Raw genomic sequence first — 16,220 nt, 5'->3', positions numbered from 1 at the left:
CATTCAAAAAAAATTTTTTAATGAAAAAAATTGTTGTAGTTTGAAATACCACTTCTGATCAAGATGAAATAACAAAACCAGATTTACTCTACTACCTGAAAGAACTAAAAACTGGGAAAATACATTAAATAGTTTTCAGACAATGGCCATCGGGAAGGCCACAGAGTGATGCCTAGGTGCATGGAAACTAAGGAGGTGAGCCCTAGGACTGCTCCAGCTCACTGCTAGAGTTTCCCAGGCCACAGATTGGCATGAATCAGAAGTCACCCAAGGTGAGGATATGAACTGGGAGCCCATAAAGACAAAGATGGCTGGCTGCAGTTTTTAAGTCACATTGCCAGGGAGAAGAGATCTGCAGAAAGAACTCCAGACATCTACAGTCTCTTCTGGGTCTTTAGCACATACAGATGAGCACTCTATATGAAGAAACCACCAAAAGCCAAGTTAAGTACTTCTCAAAAGGGAACTAACCCAAGAGTCTAAAATAAGGGCTGTGCTATTTAGCCTAGTGAATTCCTAACAAGTTCTCTGAGGGGTATTACCTCTGTAGTGAGTTAAAGTAGCCCTACACTTTCATTTTCAAATGTGGTACCCTACTTCTATTTCAATATAGTACCTTTTCAAAATTAAATTCATTAAAAATTTAGTTCCTTAGTCTCACCAAACACATTTCACATGCTCAACAGAATAATGAGGAAAAAATAATCAACATAAACAGACCACTGTGTTTATTTTTCTTTTTAATATTTTTATTTATTTCTAGGAGAGAGAGAGAGAGAGAGAGACAGCGTGAGCAGGGGAGGGTCAGAGAGAGAGGGAGATACAGACTCTGAAATAGGCTCCAGGCTCTGAGCTAGCTGTCAGCACAGAGCCCGACGCGGGGCTCGAACCCACGAACCGCGAGATCATGACCTAAGCGAAAGTCGGACGCTTAACCGACTAAGCCACCCAGGCGCCCCCAGACCACTGTGTTTAAAGGAAAGCTTATACATTTTAAATAAGGACAAGGTGATATAAAAAAGAACTAACAAATTAGGCACTACAGAGGAAAAGAATTTGAAGACAGAGTAAAATCCAAAAATTTAAATAGAAGGGAAAACAGATGGGGTCGGGGAGAATGAACAGAGCTTCAGTGAGCTATGGAAGAACTTCAAGAGGCCTAATAAATCTGTAACTGGAATTACTCTAAGAGAAGAGAGAAATAGGGAAATAGAAAATATGAGAAAATGTCTGTAAAAAAAAAATTTCCAAATATGGTGGAATCTATAAACACAGATTCAAGAAAGTCAACAAACCCACATCATAAATAGCAAGAAAACTACAAGGCATTAATCAAATTGCTTAAAAGCAATGATAGAAATTTATAAAAGCAAAGATACTGACACATAACTATATTATTTGAAAGCAATATAGTCAAAAGCTATGGGAAGTGGGTCCAATTATTTTGGATCACTTGTTTTTATACATACTGATAAAATATATATGCACATGTAAATATACCAAGTATGACTGAACATCATTAACACACTTTTTTGTTAATCTTTTAAATGTTTGTTTATTTTTGAGAGAGAGACAGACAGACAGATAGACTATGAGCAGAGGAGGAGCAGAGAGAGAGGGAGGCACAGAATCCAAAGGAGACTCCAGGCTCTGAGCTGTCAGCACAGAGCCTGACACAGTGCTTGAACTCACAAACCATGAGGTCATGATCTGAGCCAAAGTCAGCTGCTTAACAGACTGAGGCACTCAGATGCCCCGATAAACAAACTAAAGGACCAAAGCATAGCTAAAGAGAGGTAAAATTAGCACTTGCAAATTTTTGATGTATGCCCAGGATGACTCTTTGTCTGACTTTTTACTAGGAGTTAGTAGTCTTATAGAGCAACCAATTTATTTTTTAAATTTATAGGTAATAAAGGTCTTTATTTTTAATGACCTAATATGACATTTTAGGATATAGCGTTCCTTTATAGTGAAGATAGAAAAAAAAATATGTATGAAATCTCAATAACTGAACTTCAATACTCTTCCCCACTTCTCCTTCTTTCATTTAATTAATTAATTATTCATTTTTTCTTCATCATATAGAAGGAACAATTTCAAGGCTATGATAGAAAAAAAGTCTGTAAAATCAAATTTTCAAAGAAGTTGAGCTGTAACAGGATATGGCAGAAATTTTCAAATAAGAATGTTAATTATACAATTATAATAGTATTTGAACATTTTATTGTGTAATTTGTAAAACGGAAAGCATTATATAGTATTATGTACATACTTGTGTTGGCTGCAGTGACTAAAACCAAGAAAGAATCTTTCTACCTTATTTTCTCATAGCAATCACATCCATTCATGTGGTTTAACTTAACATCTCCCAAATGTCTTCAACCCAGTTTTTTTCCTAAGCTTAGATTTGTATTTCCCACCAATACAGGGACTGATCAGCTTTTTGCTGAGATAATAAGTTCCCAGCTATAGGATTTAGGTATCCCCTTTTAATGTACACAGATAGAATCATACTTACATTTATGTGAGGATGCAAACATTCTTAAATTTCATTTATTTTTTAATCTGACAGCACACAGAAGATCCTAATACTGAGGGGTAGAGTATGGGTATTACTTACTCTTACAGCCTGAGAACTTATACATAGAAGGTGCTAGATCAATTCACTCACTGATTTCATTCTCAGGATTTCTGAGAGGCAATAAAATCAAGCTATCAACAACTGATTTGCATTCTGCCATCAAAACTACTTATATTTTAATATAATACAAACCTGTGTTTTAGTAACCTGTATACTGTTTAAAGCTTACACCTTAGAATATAGGCAGGAAGCCTAGGGGAAAATTTCTCTCTGCTTTCTTCACTATTATAAACAATAAGGTTACCAGTCATTTTCATGTCTTGATCATTCATTTCTTCTTGAAATCTAGCAAATGTTCATTATTTAGAATCCTGTCATCCAACCTAATAGCCTGCAAACCATCTATTATAAAAAAGCCAAATGGTTTATCATGAGAAAATTCCATCAATGTCTTCCCAAGGCTTGTCAACATTTCCAACTGTCAACTGCCAACAATTCCATTCTGTCAATTCTCCACACAACACACAATACACCAAAAGAACTATGGGTGCTAGAAGGTATTGTGTATTTTGTCCCCTATATCAGCTTCTTACCCCTGCTTGAAAATGTAAAGAGGTATTGAACTTTTCTATTCATGAAATGGTTGCTGAGTGAGCAGATGCAGTAAAATAAAGTTACAAAAGATAATAAAATTTTATATATTCTAACATAAAGTTAAAGAAAAATTTCAATACTTAAATCTGACTTACCTGACACTCTGTCAAGAACTTCTGATAACGTTGTTGAGACCGGCAAATGAAGTGTACGGAACTTATGGCCTGCTCCATACATTGGATGTTGGATAACATGGCTTGTAGCATTAATTCTACCTTTATACAGCTGAAAATTCAAAAGAAATAAAGAAGTGATTTTTTTTTGAAACATGTATCATTACAAAATAATGTCAAAAACTTTTATAAAAGAATAACAAAATTGTAAATGCACACAAAATATAAAAGGTTTATTTTATATATTCTTAAAAATGTGGTACATTTGAAGGGTGCCTGGGTGGCTCAGTGGGTTAAGCATCCGACTTCGGCTCAGGTCATGATCTTGCGATTCATGGGTTTGAGCCACACATTGGGCTCTGGGTGGACAGCTCAGAGCTTGGAGCCTGTTTTGAATTCTGTATTTCCCTCTCTCTCTCTGTCCCTCCCCAACTCAAGCTTTCTCTCTCTCTCTCAAAAATAAGCATTAAATTTTTTTTTTTAATGTGGCACATTTGACATCTGATTTGTTGGTCAGCTTTTATATTAGCACCACTGTACCTATTACTCTGTCACTTTTCCCTCCAACCAAATTATACTTTTCATGGTAGTGTATATTCATCACAAGGAGGGTTATCCAAAAAAAGATTTGTAAGTCTTATCATTAAGTACAAAGGTTTAGTTTCCATTTGCTATTTAAGAAATTGAGATGTAAAGACAGCTGCAGGTTCTGATATGAAATTATAAAATATCTTTATACATAGCTAATATTAAGATTTAACTGTTAAAATACTCACTGGACAGGGAGACTGAAGAAACATGGTCACTTTCTCATCCTCCAGCATCAACTGCAAAAATAATCTACGTATAAACCCTGAAATGTTCCCTGATGTTGGAAGGTTCCCTCTTTGTGGGGATGTCTGAAAAAGTTCACAGAGAACCTGGCAAGTAAAGAGATGTAAAAAGTTAAGCGCAGCTTTGAACTTCCAAAAGAAAGATTATCCCCAGAGAAAATTTCTATGGATAAATTACTATCACAGGGTTTTCACATATTAAATACCTGGTGTAACCAACTTACTTTTAACTTGAGTCAATATCAGAGTGGTTACAATGCAATAAAAATTATGAAAAAAGGGTATTAAAAATATCAAACAAAGCCTTAATAAGAAGCTGAGAGATGATAATTAAGCCAGAAAGCAGCAAGACACAAAGTTTCATGCTACCCAGAGGCAGACACCAAATATTCAAGTTCTCATATCCATGACCTTGGTTAAAATTGGTAGTTGAAGCATTTCCTTTAATTAGGCACATTAAGCAGATACAGTTTGACAATAATTAAATACTTTAGACCCTCAAGTATTTTCCTATCCTTCTCAATAAAGTTAAATCATTCAGTATTTCTTGAAAATTATGTTAACTATCTCTCTACATAAAGGTTAAAACAGCTAGAAAGGAATAGAATCTGGCAAAAATCAACTAGAATTATCCTTGAAATAATTCTAGCTTTCAAGATTTTTGGCCTCATAGACTTAAAACAATAAAATCATCTTTCATATTTTTAATAAGATTTGTCAGGGGTCTCCTATCTGAAATCTACCCTACTGTCTGCATCATCAGAAGCAAACTAAAAGTCGCAGCAATCCAGTTGTAACAAAATATAATACCCCACTGCAGATAAGGTGTTCGGGGACCACCTTCAAATGGTCAATCTGGTCTTTCAGCAACCCAAGTGTTGTTCTTCTGGCTTGTTCTTTTTTATGGGAGTGGGAGAGGATGAGTTTAAAAGGAGGAATGTATGATCTATAGCTAGCATCACCATGAATTTGCCCATTATTTCATCAAAAGGAATATGTGACAGTTGAGAGGAAGAGGGAAGAGATATCAAGACTTTACAGTTTCAATTTAGATCTTTAAATGCACCGAATCCCAATCTTCATCAATCTTCATCACCACCTGCAACACCTAACCCATTCTCAACTAATTTCATTAGTGTTATTTAACAGTGTTTTAAAATAGTAAGATGCCAATATTTCTAACCTTACCTGGGCCATTAGTTTTTGATTATTAGGGTGGCATGAAATGCACTGCAGGAAGAATGCAACAGTGGCATTCTCAATTGCTGTTCTCTGTTGCGTAGTCAATCCTGTTGGAGCAGCGGAAGAAAGAGAGGCCGATCTTGCACTAGTCTGTTGTTGTGCACCTAAATTATGTCCTCCAGAAGTGGACCCAGAGTGACACAATAAAAACAGAAGTGCTGTCCATAGTGGATTGACTTCAGACCCACCGAGCCAGTCTTTCATAACATGGCTACTGCCAACTTCTGTCAAAAACCTAAGAATGGGAGCAACCAGGTCTGCTGTAATAGGCATCTTATTACACTGCTGGGCGACATGATGGCGCCTGAGCTTGTCCTGGGAAGTATCTATTGACTGAGCAATGCTTTCTGAGTAAGAAATGTGACTGAAGCAGAAACTAGCCAGACTCCTCACAAGAAGAGAAGGCAAACCTGAGTCTAATAATTGTTTGATAGCTTCTGGAGATTGAGAAGAGGATGCAAGGGTTGCCAAATGTGATTCAGTCAGTGCGAGAGGAGCTTGTGCATTTTTAGAGTCATCTGTTAACGATGAAGTAAGATCTTGCTTTTTGCTATCATCAGTCATGGACAGTCTGTGGTGGCACTGCACTGGAGGAGGGGTAATCCCCATCCAGCCCATGAGCAAAGAAAAATAATTTGGGTGTATATGACACATTGAGCAAAGTAGACTGTCAACAGCTTTCTTCAAAACCATATTGCAGGGAAGAGACATGGACCAATTAAAAAGTAACCTAGGAGAATAAAAGACACCAGATTAATACTATATACACCAGATTAATATTATATATTTATCTTTAGAAAGGCCTGATTTTTCCAATACTTCTATTAAAAATCAACATACACTGTATAAAATTGTAACATCTATGAAAGTATACATTTTATTTGACATAGAATATCATAAGACTTCACAATGACTGCTTTCATATATATTATTTAAGTATTTAGGTAGACAGATTAGACTTGAAAAATCAGTAGAGAAAAATCAAGAAATCTGTATAAAATGGATCTACCACTCTCTCTGTGACATCAAAAGAGTCATAAAGAAACATTGAGGGGTGCCTGGGTAGCTGAGTTAGTTAAGGGTCCAACTCTTGATTTCAGCTCAGGTCATAACCTCACAGTTCCTGAATTTACATCCCACATCAGGCTCTGCATTGATGGGGTGAAAACTGTTTGGGATTCTCTCTCCCTCTGTCCTTCTCTCTCTTTCTCTCTCTCTGCCCCTCCCCATTCACACACTCTCTCTCTCAAAATAAATAAACTTAAATAAAAAAAGAAACATTGGAAAATTACACAAAACAAACGTTCAGGTTGAATTTGACACGATTGATGGCTTAAAATTCATGTTTGCAAATCAAAAACTATTAGTAAGTTTCATTAATAAGTCATGGGTTATGCCAATTGAGAAGCCCAAATATGAAAATGACAGACTAAAAAGGACAAAAGGCCAATCTTTCATTAGGTTATGGAACTCTTCAGAAATAAATATAATATTCTGTTACAGATTTAGCAATTACAGGCGGTAAGTTCAGCCAAGTCTTAGCTAAGTGTGATAAAGAAATGTGGGTAAGTAGTAACTACCAAAAGAGCAATCGTATCAGATGACTAGAAAGTAGTAAAAACAAGTAATCATAAAAATTCTCTAAAGTAGTAACTCTTTCAAAACTTCCAGTTATAGTTTTACTCCTTAACTAGTTATACATTAACGATAAAAAAAAAAATCTGGGGGTGCCTGGGTGCCTCAGTTGGTTAAGCGTCCCGCTCTTGATTTCAACTCAAGTCATGATCTCACAGTTGTGGGATTGAGCCTCATGTTGGGCTCCATGCTTGGGATGGAACCTGCTTGAGATTTTCTCTCTTCTTTTGTCCCTCTCTTACTTGTGTATACACAAGCACAATAAAAAATTCTGGTGGGTAAATTTGCAAAAAAAGAATAAACACTATGACCTGTATGAACACACAGGTTCATAACACTCTGATTTTAAACACTCTGATTTTAGGTGGGAAAAAGCTAACAATGACACTAATATTTCTTCTTAAAATATGGAGATAAGTTTCATTAAATCTGGGTGCACCTAGTTCCAAAATAATACCTGATTATAGTTAACTACTACTTTCAAAGTATTATCCAAATACCATATTAAATACTACTTCATCGAGTGAAAACCTAGAACAATCTACTAAGAGAAAAAAAGGATTTCAAAAATTGTACTTACTCAAAGAGGTCTCGGTCCAGCAGCGCTGGTAAATCATACTCTACAAGCAGTTCATAGCTGTGCCACAGAATTGCTGCCACACAGTGCAAGTGAGAAGGAGACGGCATGAGAAGACCATACTCTATTGTCGAAGAGTTAGGGCACATGTAGCTCATCCTGCCACTTCTCCTCATAGCAGCCACTCTTGCAGAATCACTGACCCATTTTAACAAGGCCTGAATTCTTAAAAGAAAATGAATTTAAATAACCAATTATACCACAACTGACATTTATTATGGAAAAATCTCACCATTACAAGTAAGCACTGTATTTATCAGAGTAATATTAATCTAAAATAGGAAGGAAAAGGAATTTATATAAGCAAAAAGGATATAGTAGTTCTAGCTTTCCAATAACCTTACTAATCTTAACTGATGAAAATGTTTGAAATAACATAACTATAATTCTGCAAATAAAGGTTCGTTAATTTCTTAACTCATTTACAAAAAAATCCTATAAATATCTGGACTTAGGGCATACAAAGCTTTACAGATTGTCTCCTGTAAACTTTCCTTCACCTTATAACAAATCCACACACCCTAGAATAGTAATCTGGGGCTAATTCCTCATTGTGCAGAAGATCATGCAACACAGCATGTCTTCCATCCCGACCCCCAACCATTAAACACTACTAGCAGCCACCCATCCCCCTGCACTCTGATAACACAACATAGAGCCAATATAAGTACTTTTTTCAAGTGTCACCCTACCCTCAACACCCTGGAGTTGAGGGAATACTGGCAACATTAAAAAAAATTTTTTTTTAAGTTTATTATTTATTTTGAGAGAGAGAACAAGCAGGGGGGAAGCAGAGAGAGAGAATCCGAAGCAGGCTCTGCAGAGTAGCGTAAGGGCTTAAACTCACAAAACTGTGAGATTATGAGCCGAAATCAAGAGTCAGACGCTTCACTGATTGAGCCGCTCAGGAGTCCCAAGAACAACATTTTTTAAAGCAATATGGCTTTGGAGTGTATATAAAATACAGAAAAGGGGATAAGATTTATATGGAGTTCTTAAAACACTGTGTTTTCTATTTTTGTTTACTTTCAAATTTCTAGTGTAGATCACAAGATTCTTTGCTCCGGGGTACAGGAAATAGGGGTAGGAAGGTATATAATTTTACTTAATCCCCTTTCTCTGCCCTGAAGGACAAGGCCCTTTATTTTGTTGTTTCTTAATATTTTTTTAAGTTTTTATTTATTCAATCTGAGAAAAAGCGAGAGAGAGAAGGGCAGAGAAAGAGAGGGAGAGAGAGAATCCCAAGCAGGCCCCTCACTGTCAGCACAAAGCCTGATACAGAGCTCAAACTCACAAACTATGAGATCATGACCTGGGACAAAACTGAGAGTCAGACGCTTAACCGACTGAGCCACCCAGGCACCCCAGGACTAGACCCTTTAAATTTCATATGATAGGAAAAAAATATAAGTCAGAAAAAGAGAAAGCAGATGAGGCAATTAGAGAAGAGCAAGATTTTCTCAGTCCACAGAAGCCAGTATCTTGTTATGATGTCAGTTCTAAAATATTTATATGTTTTAAAAAGTATTACGCAGTGAGAACAATTTTATTTAGGGTGATTTTCCTATGATAAAAAAAACATAAAACTATTAAAGAATTAAATAAGTAGAAGAGATTTTAAAGCTGTTCTAGAAAAATATTTAAAACTAATTTTTTATATTCTCTAACTCTATTAACCATTATGATTCAAATTTGGCACAAATTTCTTGTATCAAAGAATATTCCAAAAAATTTCATTCTATTTTTAAATATAATTATGTGAAACATAATTATTAAGCATAAAAAGATTAATAGAAAAATCAACTTATTTAATATTTTGATATTCAATGTCAAAATTAATTAATTTACCATGTTGAAATAAAATAATGAAATAAATAATTAATCTAGCAAGCTGAAAATAAATTCAGTTGCTTGAATGCGAAATTAAACATTTTTCACTGGAGAGGGGCGCCTGGGTGGCTTAGTCGGTTAAGTGTCCGACTTTCGCTTAGGTCATGATCTCACGGTTCGTGGGTTCCAGCCCCGCGTCAGGCTCTGTGCTGACTGCCAGCTCAGAGCCTGGAGCCTGTTTCAGTCTGTGACTCCCTCTCTCTCTGACCCTCCCCTGCTCACGCTGTCTCTCTCTCTCTCCTAGAAATAAATAAAAAATATTTAAAAAAAAAAAAAAACAAAAACATTTTTCACTGGACAATATGAAAGCAACTAGCCTAAAATATATAAAAGCTATTACATTACCAGTGGTTAAAGTATCAATATTTACTAGGCACCTGCCATGCCAGACACTATCCCATACCTTCAAGTGTGACCTATGTAAATCTTCCCTTTTGAGTGACAGTATTCTGTCCCTCAATCCAAGGCAAAAAGCTGGATTCAATTAACCTGGACACTCTAGTATCTAGCACAGTGCCAGACACAAAGCAGCTATTCAGTAAGTACCAATAAAATGAGTAAGTACCCACAAAATGATTTGTTAGTAATTTATAAACAAATTGACAAAATATCAAATAATTGTCTTAAATATTAATCAAAATATTAAAAGACAATATAACTCAGAAAACAATAGAGATTATTTGTTTATAGAGTCACACATTCAAGAAATGTTTTCTGATATATAAAACAAGAGAATATAAACAAGAGAGATATAACACAAGACTATATAAAACAAGAGAATGCCCCATCACTCAAAACTCTGTCAACAGAAACATGTTTCAAAAATATTTGGAAGTTCTTCTCAATGTGGAGGTCAAAGACATCAAAGAAGAGCTACATTAGTAAAACTTGTCTAAAATTACTTATACGTAAAGCATCACTAAATATTTAGGTGAGATATTCAAATACTATTTACTTGGTATGACAATGTTTCACCTTGCAGTAGGAAGGAGAAGGAAGGTAGAGAGTCCAATGAAAAGCCGTCAATGAATATTATAAATAAGTAATCAAAATAAATATTACCTTTGTCAAAATAGTCTAGGGACCTAATATGGACAGAATATTCTAATATTCACACACAGTTAGTAAATATTACCTAATATAGTATGATTTGACGCTATCACAATTTATAAAGATCTCCTAACAGCATGGTTCACATTCTTGGGATTCTCTCTCTCCCTCTTTCTCTGCCCCTTCCTCACTTGTAATCTCTCTCTCAAAGTAAATAAACATTTCAAAAAAATGTAATATTTTATTCCATTCATCAAAAGTAATATTGATTACAATTCTATTTCAGGTCAAATTTGCTTTAAGTATGTCCGAATATATAAAAATTGATGTTTAATGTTCACAAAAGTCTCTAGAAGTTATATCATGTAAAGCATACAGGTAAATGTCCAATATAATCAACAGTCTTGATTTTTATGAAACGACCTAAGGAGAAAGTATTCTAAGTAACGTTGCCTATCATGTAGCTGTATATATGTGTGCCCTTAAATAAAAAGCAAGATCTGGACACCTGGGTGGCCCAGTCGGTTGAGTGTCTACCTCTTGGTTTCAGCTCAGGTCATGATCTCACTGTCCGTGAGTTAAAAACCCACATCTGACTCTGTGCTGACAGTATAGGCCCTGCTTGGGATTCTCTGCCTCCCTGTCACTCTGCCTCCCCCCTGCTCCACTCTCTCTCAAAATAAACAAACTGTAAATAATTAATTAATTAAAAACAAAAAACAAAAACAAGATCAATGTATACCTGTCTTTTGTTCCAGGATCTTGAGTTGTTCCAAGCTGGTAAAGAATATCTATCGTAGAATCAGAAGAGAGTCCATTCAGTCTTCCAAAAAGTAAAGGGCTGTTTAGATCTTGCAATAAAGAACCAAAAGAAAGTTTGCTAAATAAGCAAATGGTATAGGAACGTTTGCTCAATTTAATTTTAAATTGTTAACTAAAAATAACTCTTTCATAAAGTACAGCAATTACAAAAACTCCAAGAACATTGAAGCCATAATGAAAATTAATTTCAGAAACAGATTTCAGCACAAAGTTTACCTAATGCAACTGTCACTGCTTTGCAGATAGGTAAAAATTAAAATATCAAATTTAACAGTCACCTGTAGGATCACTCCCTGATGCTGCACAGTTTCTCAGAAGAATGTCTATGAGCTTCAGGCCAATTCTCGTGGACTGCAGTCCTATCTTTACAAGCACGACCTCAATGTTGGGTGAGTGCATCCCACAGTATGGGGACATCAGTAAGGCAGCACAAGTCTGCAGCAGATTCGCAGTAGGTGCTGCTGCACTTGCCATCATTCCTTCCAGATCACTTATGTGAGTAAGGCAATGATGCAATAACCGTAACCAACCGATGCTGAAACAGACAACACAAAGTGGCTTACATGGTAAATTCAAGTGGCTAAGATTATTTCTGGGGTAAAATAAAACTGAAAACTCAGCATGCTGTGTTTCATGAATAACACCAATCTGCATTTAAAAAAGACTATAACATCAATAAAGAATTAAGCACAGTAACTGTCCTCCATAACTTAACAAATAAAAATACTTAACCAATACGTGCTTGTCTTTTTTATTTAACCAGTCAGAAAATGGTCTGTTTTTTGTTTTAAAAGTAGGTTCCACATGCAATGTGGGGCTTGAACTCATGACCTTAAGATCAAGAGTCATATACTCTACTGACTGAGCCAGCCAGGTGGCCTGTCAGAAAATGTTTATAAATACACATATATGTTTAAATATAAAATGAACAGAGATGATAGCCTTGCAAAACTATGATGTCTTGGCAGCTTGAGAATAAAACAAAAAACTCTAATTTTCTTATCAGACAAAACTTTCAATAGAACCAGTCTATAACATTTTCAACTATCAAAATTTATCAGATAACTGTGAATTAAAGGATATATTCAGGTCCTTGTTTATTTGGTCAATTTGTATGGTTCAAATCTAACCCTTCTGCTAACTGTCATTTAGGAATTATCATATAAGACTAGGCCTCTGTCCATATGGTCAATTTGTATGGCTCAGATGTATACTAGTGACAGGCATGTGGAAATTCATGTATTAGACTGTGATCCAAACAAAAGAAACCCATACCCACAATTACTACACATTGTACAAATCTCAGGAATTAAACACACATAAATTTCCATCTTAACCAGCCTCCAAGTTCTGGTTTTAAAGAATTATTCTCTTTATTACATCTAATAAAATTATGGTATTATATAAATTCCCTATAGAACAAAGAATTTCTTAAGCCCTAAAACAAACCACAGAGTAAATAATTTCATAAAAAGCTCAGAAAGCTTTTTTTAAGAATGAGAAATTAGGGGAGCCTGGGTGGCTCAGTTGGTTGAGTATCCGACTTTAGCTCAGGTCATAATCTCACAGTTCCATGAGCTCAAGCCCCTCCCCCTCTCTCTCTGCCCCTCCCCCACTCAAGAGCACTCACCTTTTCTCTCTCTCAAAAATAAATAAAACATTAAAAAAAAAAAAGAATAAGAAATAAAACATACCTTGTTTTGGAAACCTGATCTTCAGATGGAAGAAAGGGATTATTAACTGTTGCTGAAGAAGTGGTACCAAAAGCAGTGAGGCCCAGTAATTTAATTTGTGAAAGGCCTAATGTGCTGGCATCTCGTGGGCGATGAAGTCTGAGGCAGACAGCAGAAGCTACTTCAGCTTTTACCAGCTGAATTTTTATGTAGGTGAGACCGCTTGTGACAACAGGAGTGGACAAAGGTAGCATGTTTACCCCATCTGCACTCACTTCAACAGACACTGAGGATGGGCAGGCTGTAGGATAAGAATATTGAAAAATTACTAAAGAAAATGTGAACTGGACTTCATGGTTTAGTGGAAATCCCAGTAAGAGAGCAGCTTTTAGTTATGTTCATTGTGAACTTGCAACAAGATAATTTATATGCCAAATCATACTTTGTCACTGACTTTCACCATGACTGATTTGGGGGCTGTTTTCTAACATGAGATAGGAGATCTACAATATAATATAATATTTTAAAAATTATAACATTCCACTAAATAAAAAGAATATCTGAATACATGTAATCCACATTTACATACCTGGCTCTTCACAAGAAAAAAGTTGCCAAATTGGCAATTACTCTATTATTTCTATTACTCAGAATTATCACCAACAATGTGAGACATTTGATCAATACGCTATGGTTTACTGCTGGAAGTAACTGAGAAAAGAATAATATAATAAAAACAAAGTGCTTTGGGGCATCTGGGTGGCTCAGTTGGTTAAGTATATGACTTTGTCTCAGGTCATTGTCTCATGGTGTGTGAATCTGAGCCCCATACTGGCTCTGTGCTGACAGTTTGGAGCCTGCTTGGGATTCACTCTCTCCCTCTCCCACTCTCTCAAAATAAATGAACTTTAAAAAATAATTCAAAAACAAAGTGCTTTTCTACCAACTCATTATTTCACTAATACCGTACTGCAATGATTTCTTTAACACAGCTGAGTTTAAAAACTGCTTTTGCCTCTAGTATTTTATTTCCCTTTAAAATTTTAACCAATTACCCAGAAGATTTTAAATCATTTTCTACTAAAATTTAAGAAGGCTCAATGAAGTAACAACTGGCGACTGCAACGGGAAAATGATTTCTAATGTATCATGGAAATCCCTATCACAAAAGTACCTATCAACTAAAATGACCTTTGAACTTTGATTTTAACTTGAATTACAAAATTAGGAAGTGTCTTACTATATGCCAATTACATGCTAGGTTTACAGCGAGAACTAGACAAGTCATATCAATTTCGAAATTAAATCTTCACTTTTGAGATAAGTATTATCCATATTTTATATAAACTGGCAGAGTCCAAGAGATTAAGTAATCCAAACTCCCACATGAACAAATGGCACATTTTATATTAAAGCTCGTATCTAATTCTAAAGGCTGTATAATTTCCACTGGAACAAAATATACTTTTAATTTCTGCTCCAATTCAATAATAAAACCAAAATGTTTTATTAAGCACACTTACAGCAGGGAATACCTACCTTGATTTTTTTTTTCTTATAATGAACAGAGTTTTTCCTTCTAATAGTCTTCCTATCTCAATTCCCAAGTTCAAATTCTAGCCCCACTGCAAAGCCACCATTAACAAGGACCACTCTTTCTTCTTCCAAATAAATGCAAATTCTTCCTCATCTTAGGTTTTCCCTGATATCTTATCTTGACTTATATTATACCTTGTAATAGAGTTGTTTTTGATCTGTTAAAACACTATGGATTAATGCATTTTCCTTCTGCCATTTTATTCATATCTATTTTCATCTAAGAAGTTTGAATTCCACAATAATATTGGATATAATATCTAATTATATCTATTGGATATAATAGTCTAATGTTGCAAGTAAATAGAATAATTTATAATTCCACTTATGACACGGGTGTATAAAGTTTCCCACAGTTCTTCATCCAATTACTGAGTGACATCTGATAACAATGAGAATTAATCAATGAACGTAAATGAATGTGACAGTTTCAACAACTCTGTAGAAATCACTATGTTTTGGGGGCACCTGGGTGGATTAGCTGGTTAAGCGGACATTCGACTTTGGATTAAGTCATGATCTTATGGTTCGTGGGTTCGAGCCCCACATCGTGGGATCAAGCTGTCAACTCAGAGCCTGGCGGTTGCTTCAGATTCTGTGTCTCCCTCTCTCTCTGCCCCTCCCCTGCTCACACTCTGTCTCTCTCTCTCTACAAATAAACAAATGGGAAACAATGGGAATAAGACAATGGGAATAAGACAATGGGAAGAGGGGAAAACAACATATAAATCCAAGCTAACTTCCCACTGCAGGACTGTCAGCTGTCAGCTCAGAGCCTGGAGCCTGCCTCAGATTCTGTGTCTACTTTTCTCTGCCCTTCCCCTGCTCACAATCTGTCTCTCTCTCTACAAATAAATATTTAAAAATCACTATGGTTTTATTCTTAGAGAGAGTGCGAGCATGTGAGGGGAGAGAGGGGCAGAGGGAGATAAATCCAAGCAGGGTCCACGCCTTGTCAGCACAGAGCCCAACGTGGGGTTTAATCCCAGGACACCAGGATCACAACTTGACCCAAAATCAAGAGTTGGTCGCTCAACCAACTGAGCCATCCAGGTGCCCCCAAATCACTATGTTTATGCTAAAAGAATCTGGGGATCAAAAATGCTATACAGTATTTCAGATTCCTTTATGAATACTTGAAGAATTCCTTTTCCTCTTAATGTAAAACTTGTTTCCAAAAAACTCTTTTCAATTAATTATACTTTGCAAAGTGAAAACAAAATATATTCAATGAAAAAGCACCAAATGAATGATACTCAATACAGTACAAATTTTAAAAAATCACTCAAATATTAAAAATATTACACTCAAATTATTAAAAAATTCTGTACACGTAATAATGTTACAATAGGAAGAGCGGTAAACAATATACAAATCCAAGCTAATTTCCCACTGCAGGACTGGCACTGAGGATGGAGCTAGAGAAAGTATGACTGCTGTCCACAGGTGTGTTAACTCACTCATTTTAACTTAAGGCTAGATAGCTTAATA

At 35.6% G+C, this 16,220-nt stretch overlaps 1 protein-coding gene across 4 annotated transcripts in view; it reads right to left on the bottom strand.

Annotated features, from left to right (window-relative positions):
* The window catches only part of BIRC6 (baculoviral IAP repeat containing 6), a 223,608-nt gene that overhangs the window by 78,086 nt on the left and 129,302 nt on the right, over nt 1–16,220 (bottom strand). For all 4 annotated transcript variants that reach the window (XR_005531445.1, XM_039250287.1, XM_039250288.1 and 1 more), the window contains exons 51-57: nt 13,155–13,434; nt 11,739–11,995; nt 11,381–11,489; nt 7,642–7,863; nt 5,373–6,156; nt 4,128–4,271; nt 3,334–3,463 (exon numbers count right to left, since the gene is read on the bottom strand). Coding sequence is in view for 3 of the 4 variants with exons in the window: in XM_039250287.1 (XP_039106218.1) it covers nt 3,334–3,463; nt 4,128–4,271; nt 5,373–6,156; nt 7,642–7,863; nt 11,381–11,489; nt 11,739–11,995; nt 13,155–13,434 (1,926 nt within the window). In the remaining variant the exon portion in view is untranslated. The remainder of the gene's footprint in view (nt 1–3,333; nt 3,464–4,127; nt 4,272–5,372; nt 6,157–7,641; nt 7,864–11,380; nt 11,490–11,738; nt 11,996–13,154; nt 13,435–16,220) is intronic.

Source organism: Hyaena hyaena, unplaced genomic scaffold (genome assembly GCF_003009895.1).
Source record: "Hyaena hyaena isolate Hyena2069 unplaced genomic scaffold, ASM300989v1 scaffold_362, whole genome shotgun sequence".
Classification (NCBI taxonomy): Eukaryota; Metazoa; Chordata; class Mammalia; order Carnivora; family Hyaenidae; genus Hyaena; species Hyaena hyaena.
This window is presented reverse-complemented; position numbering and strand designations above follow the sequence as displayed.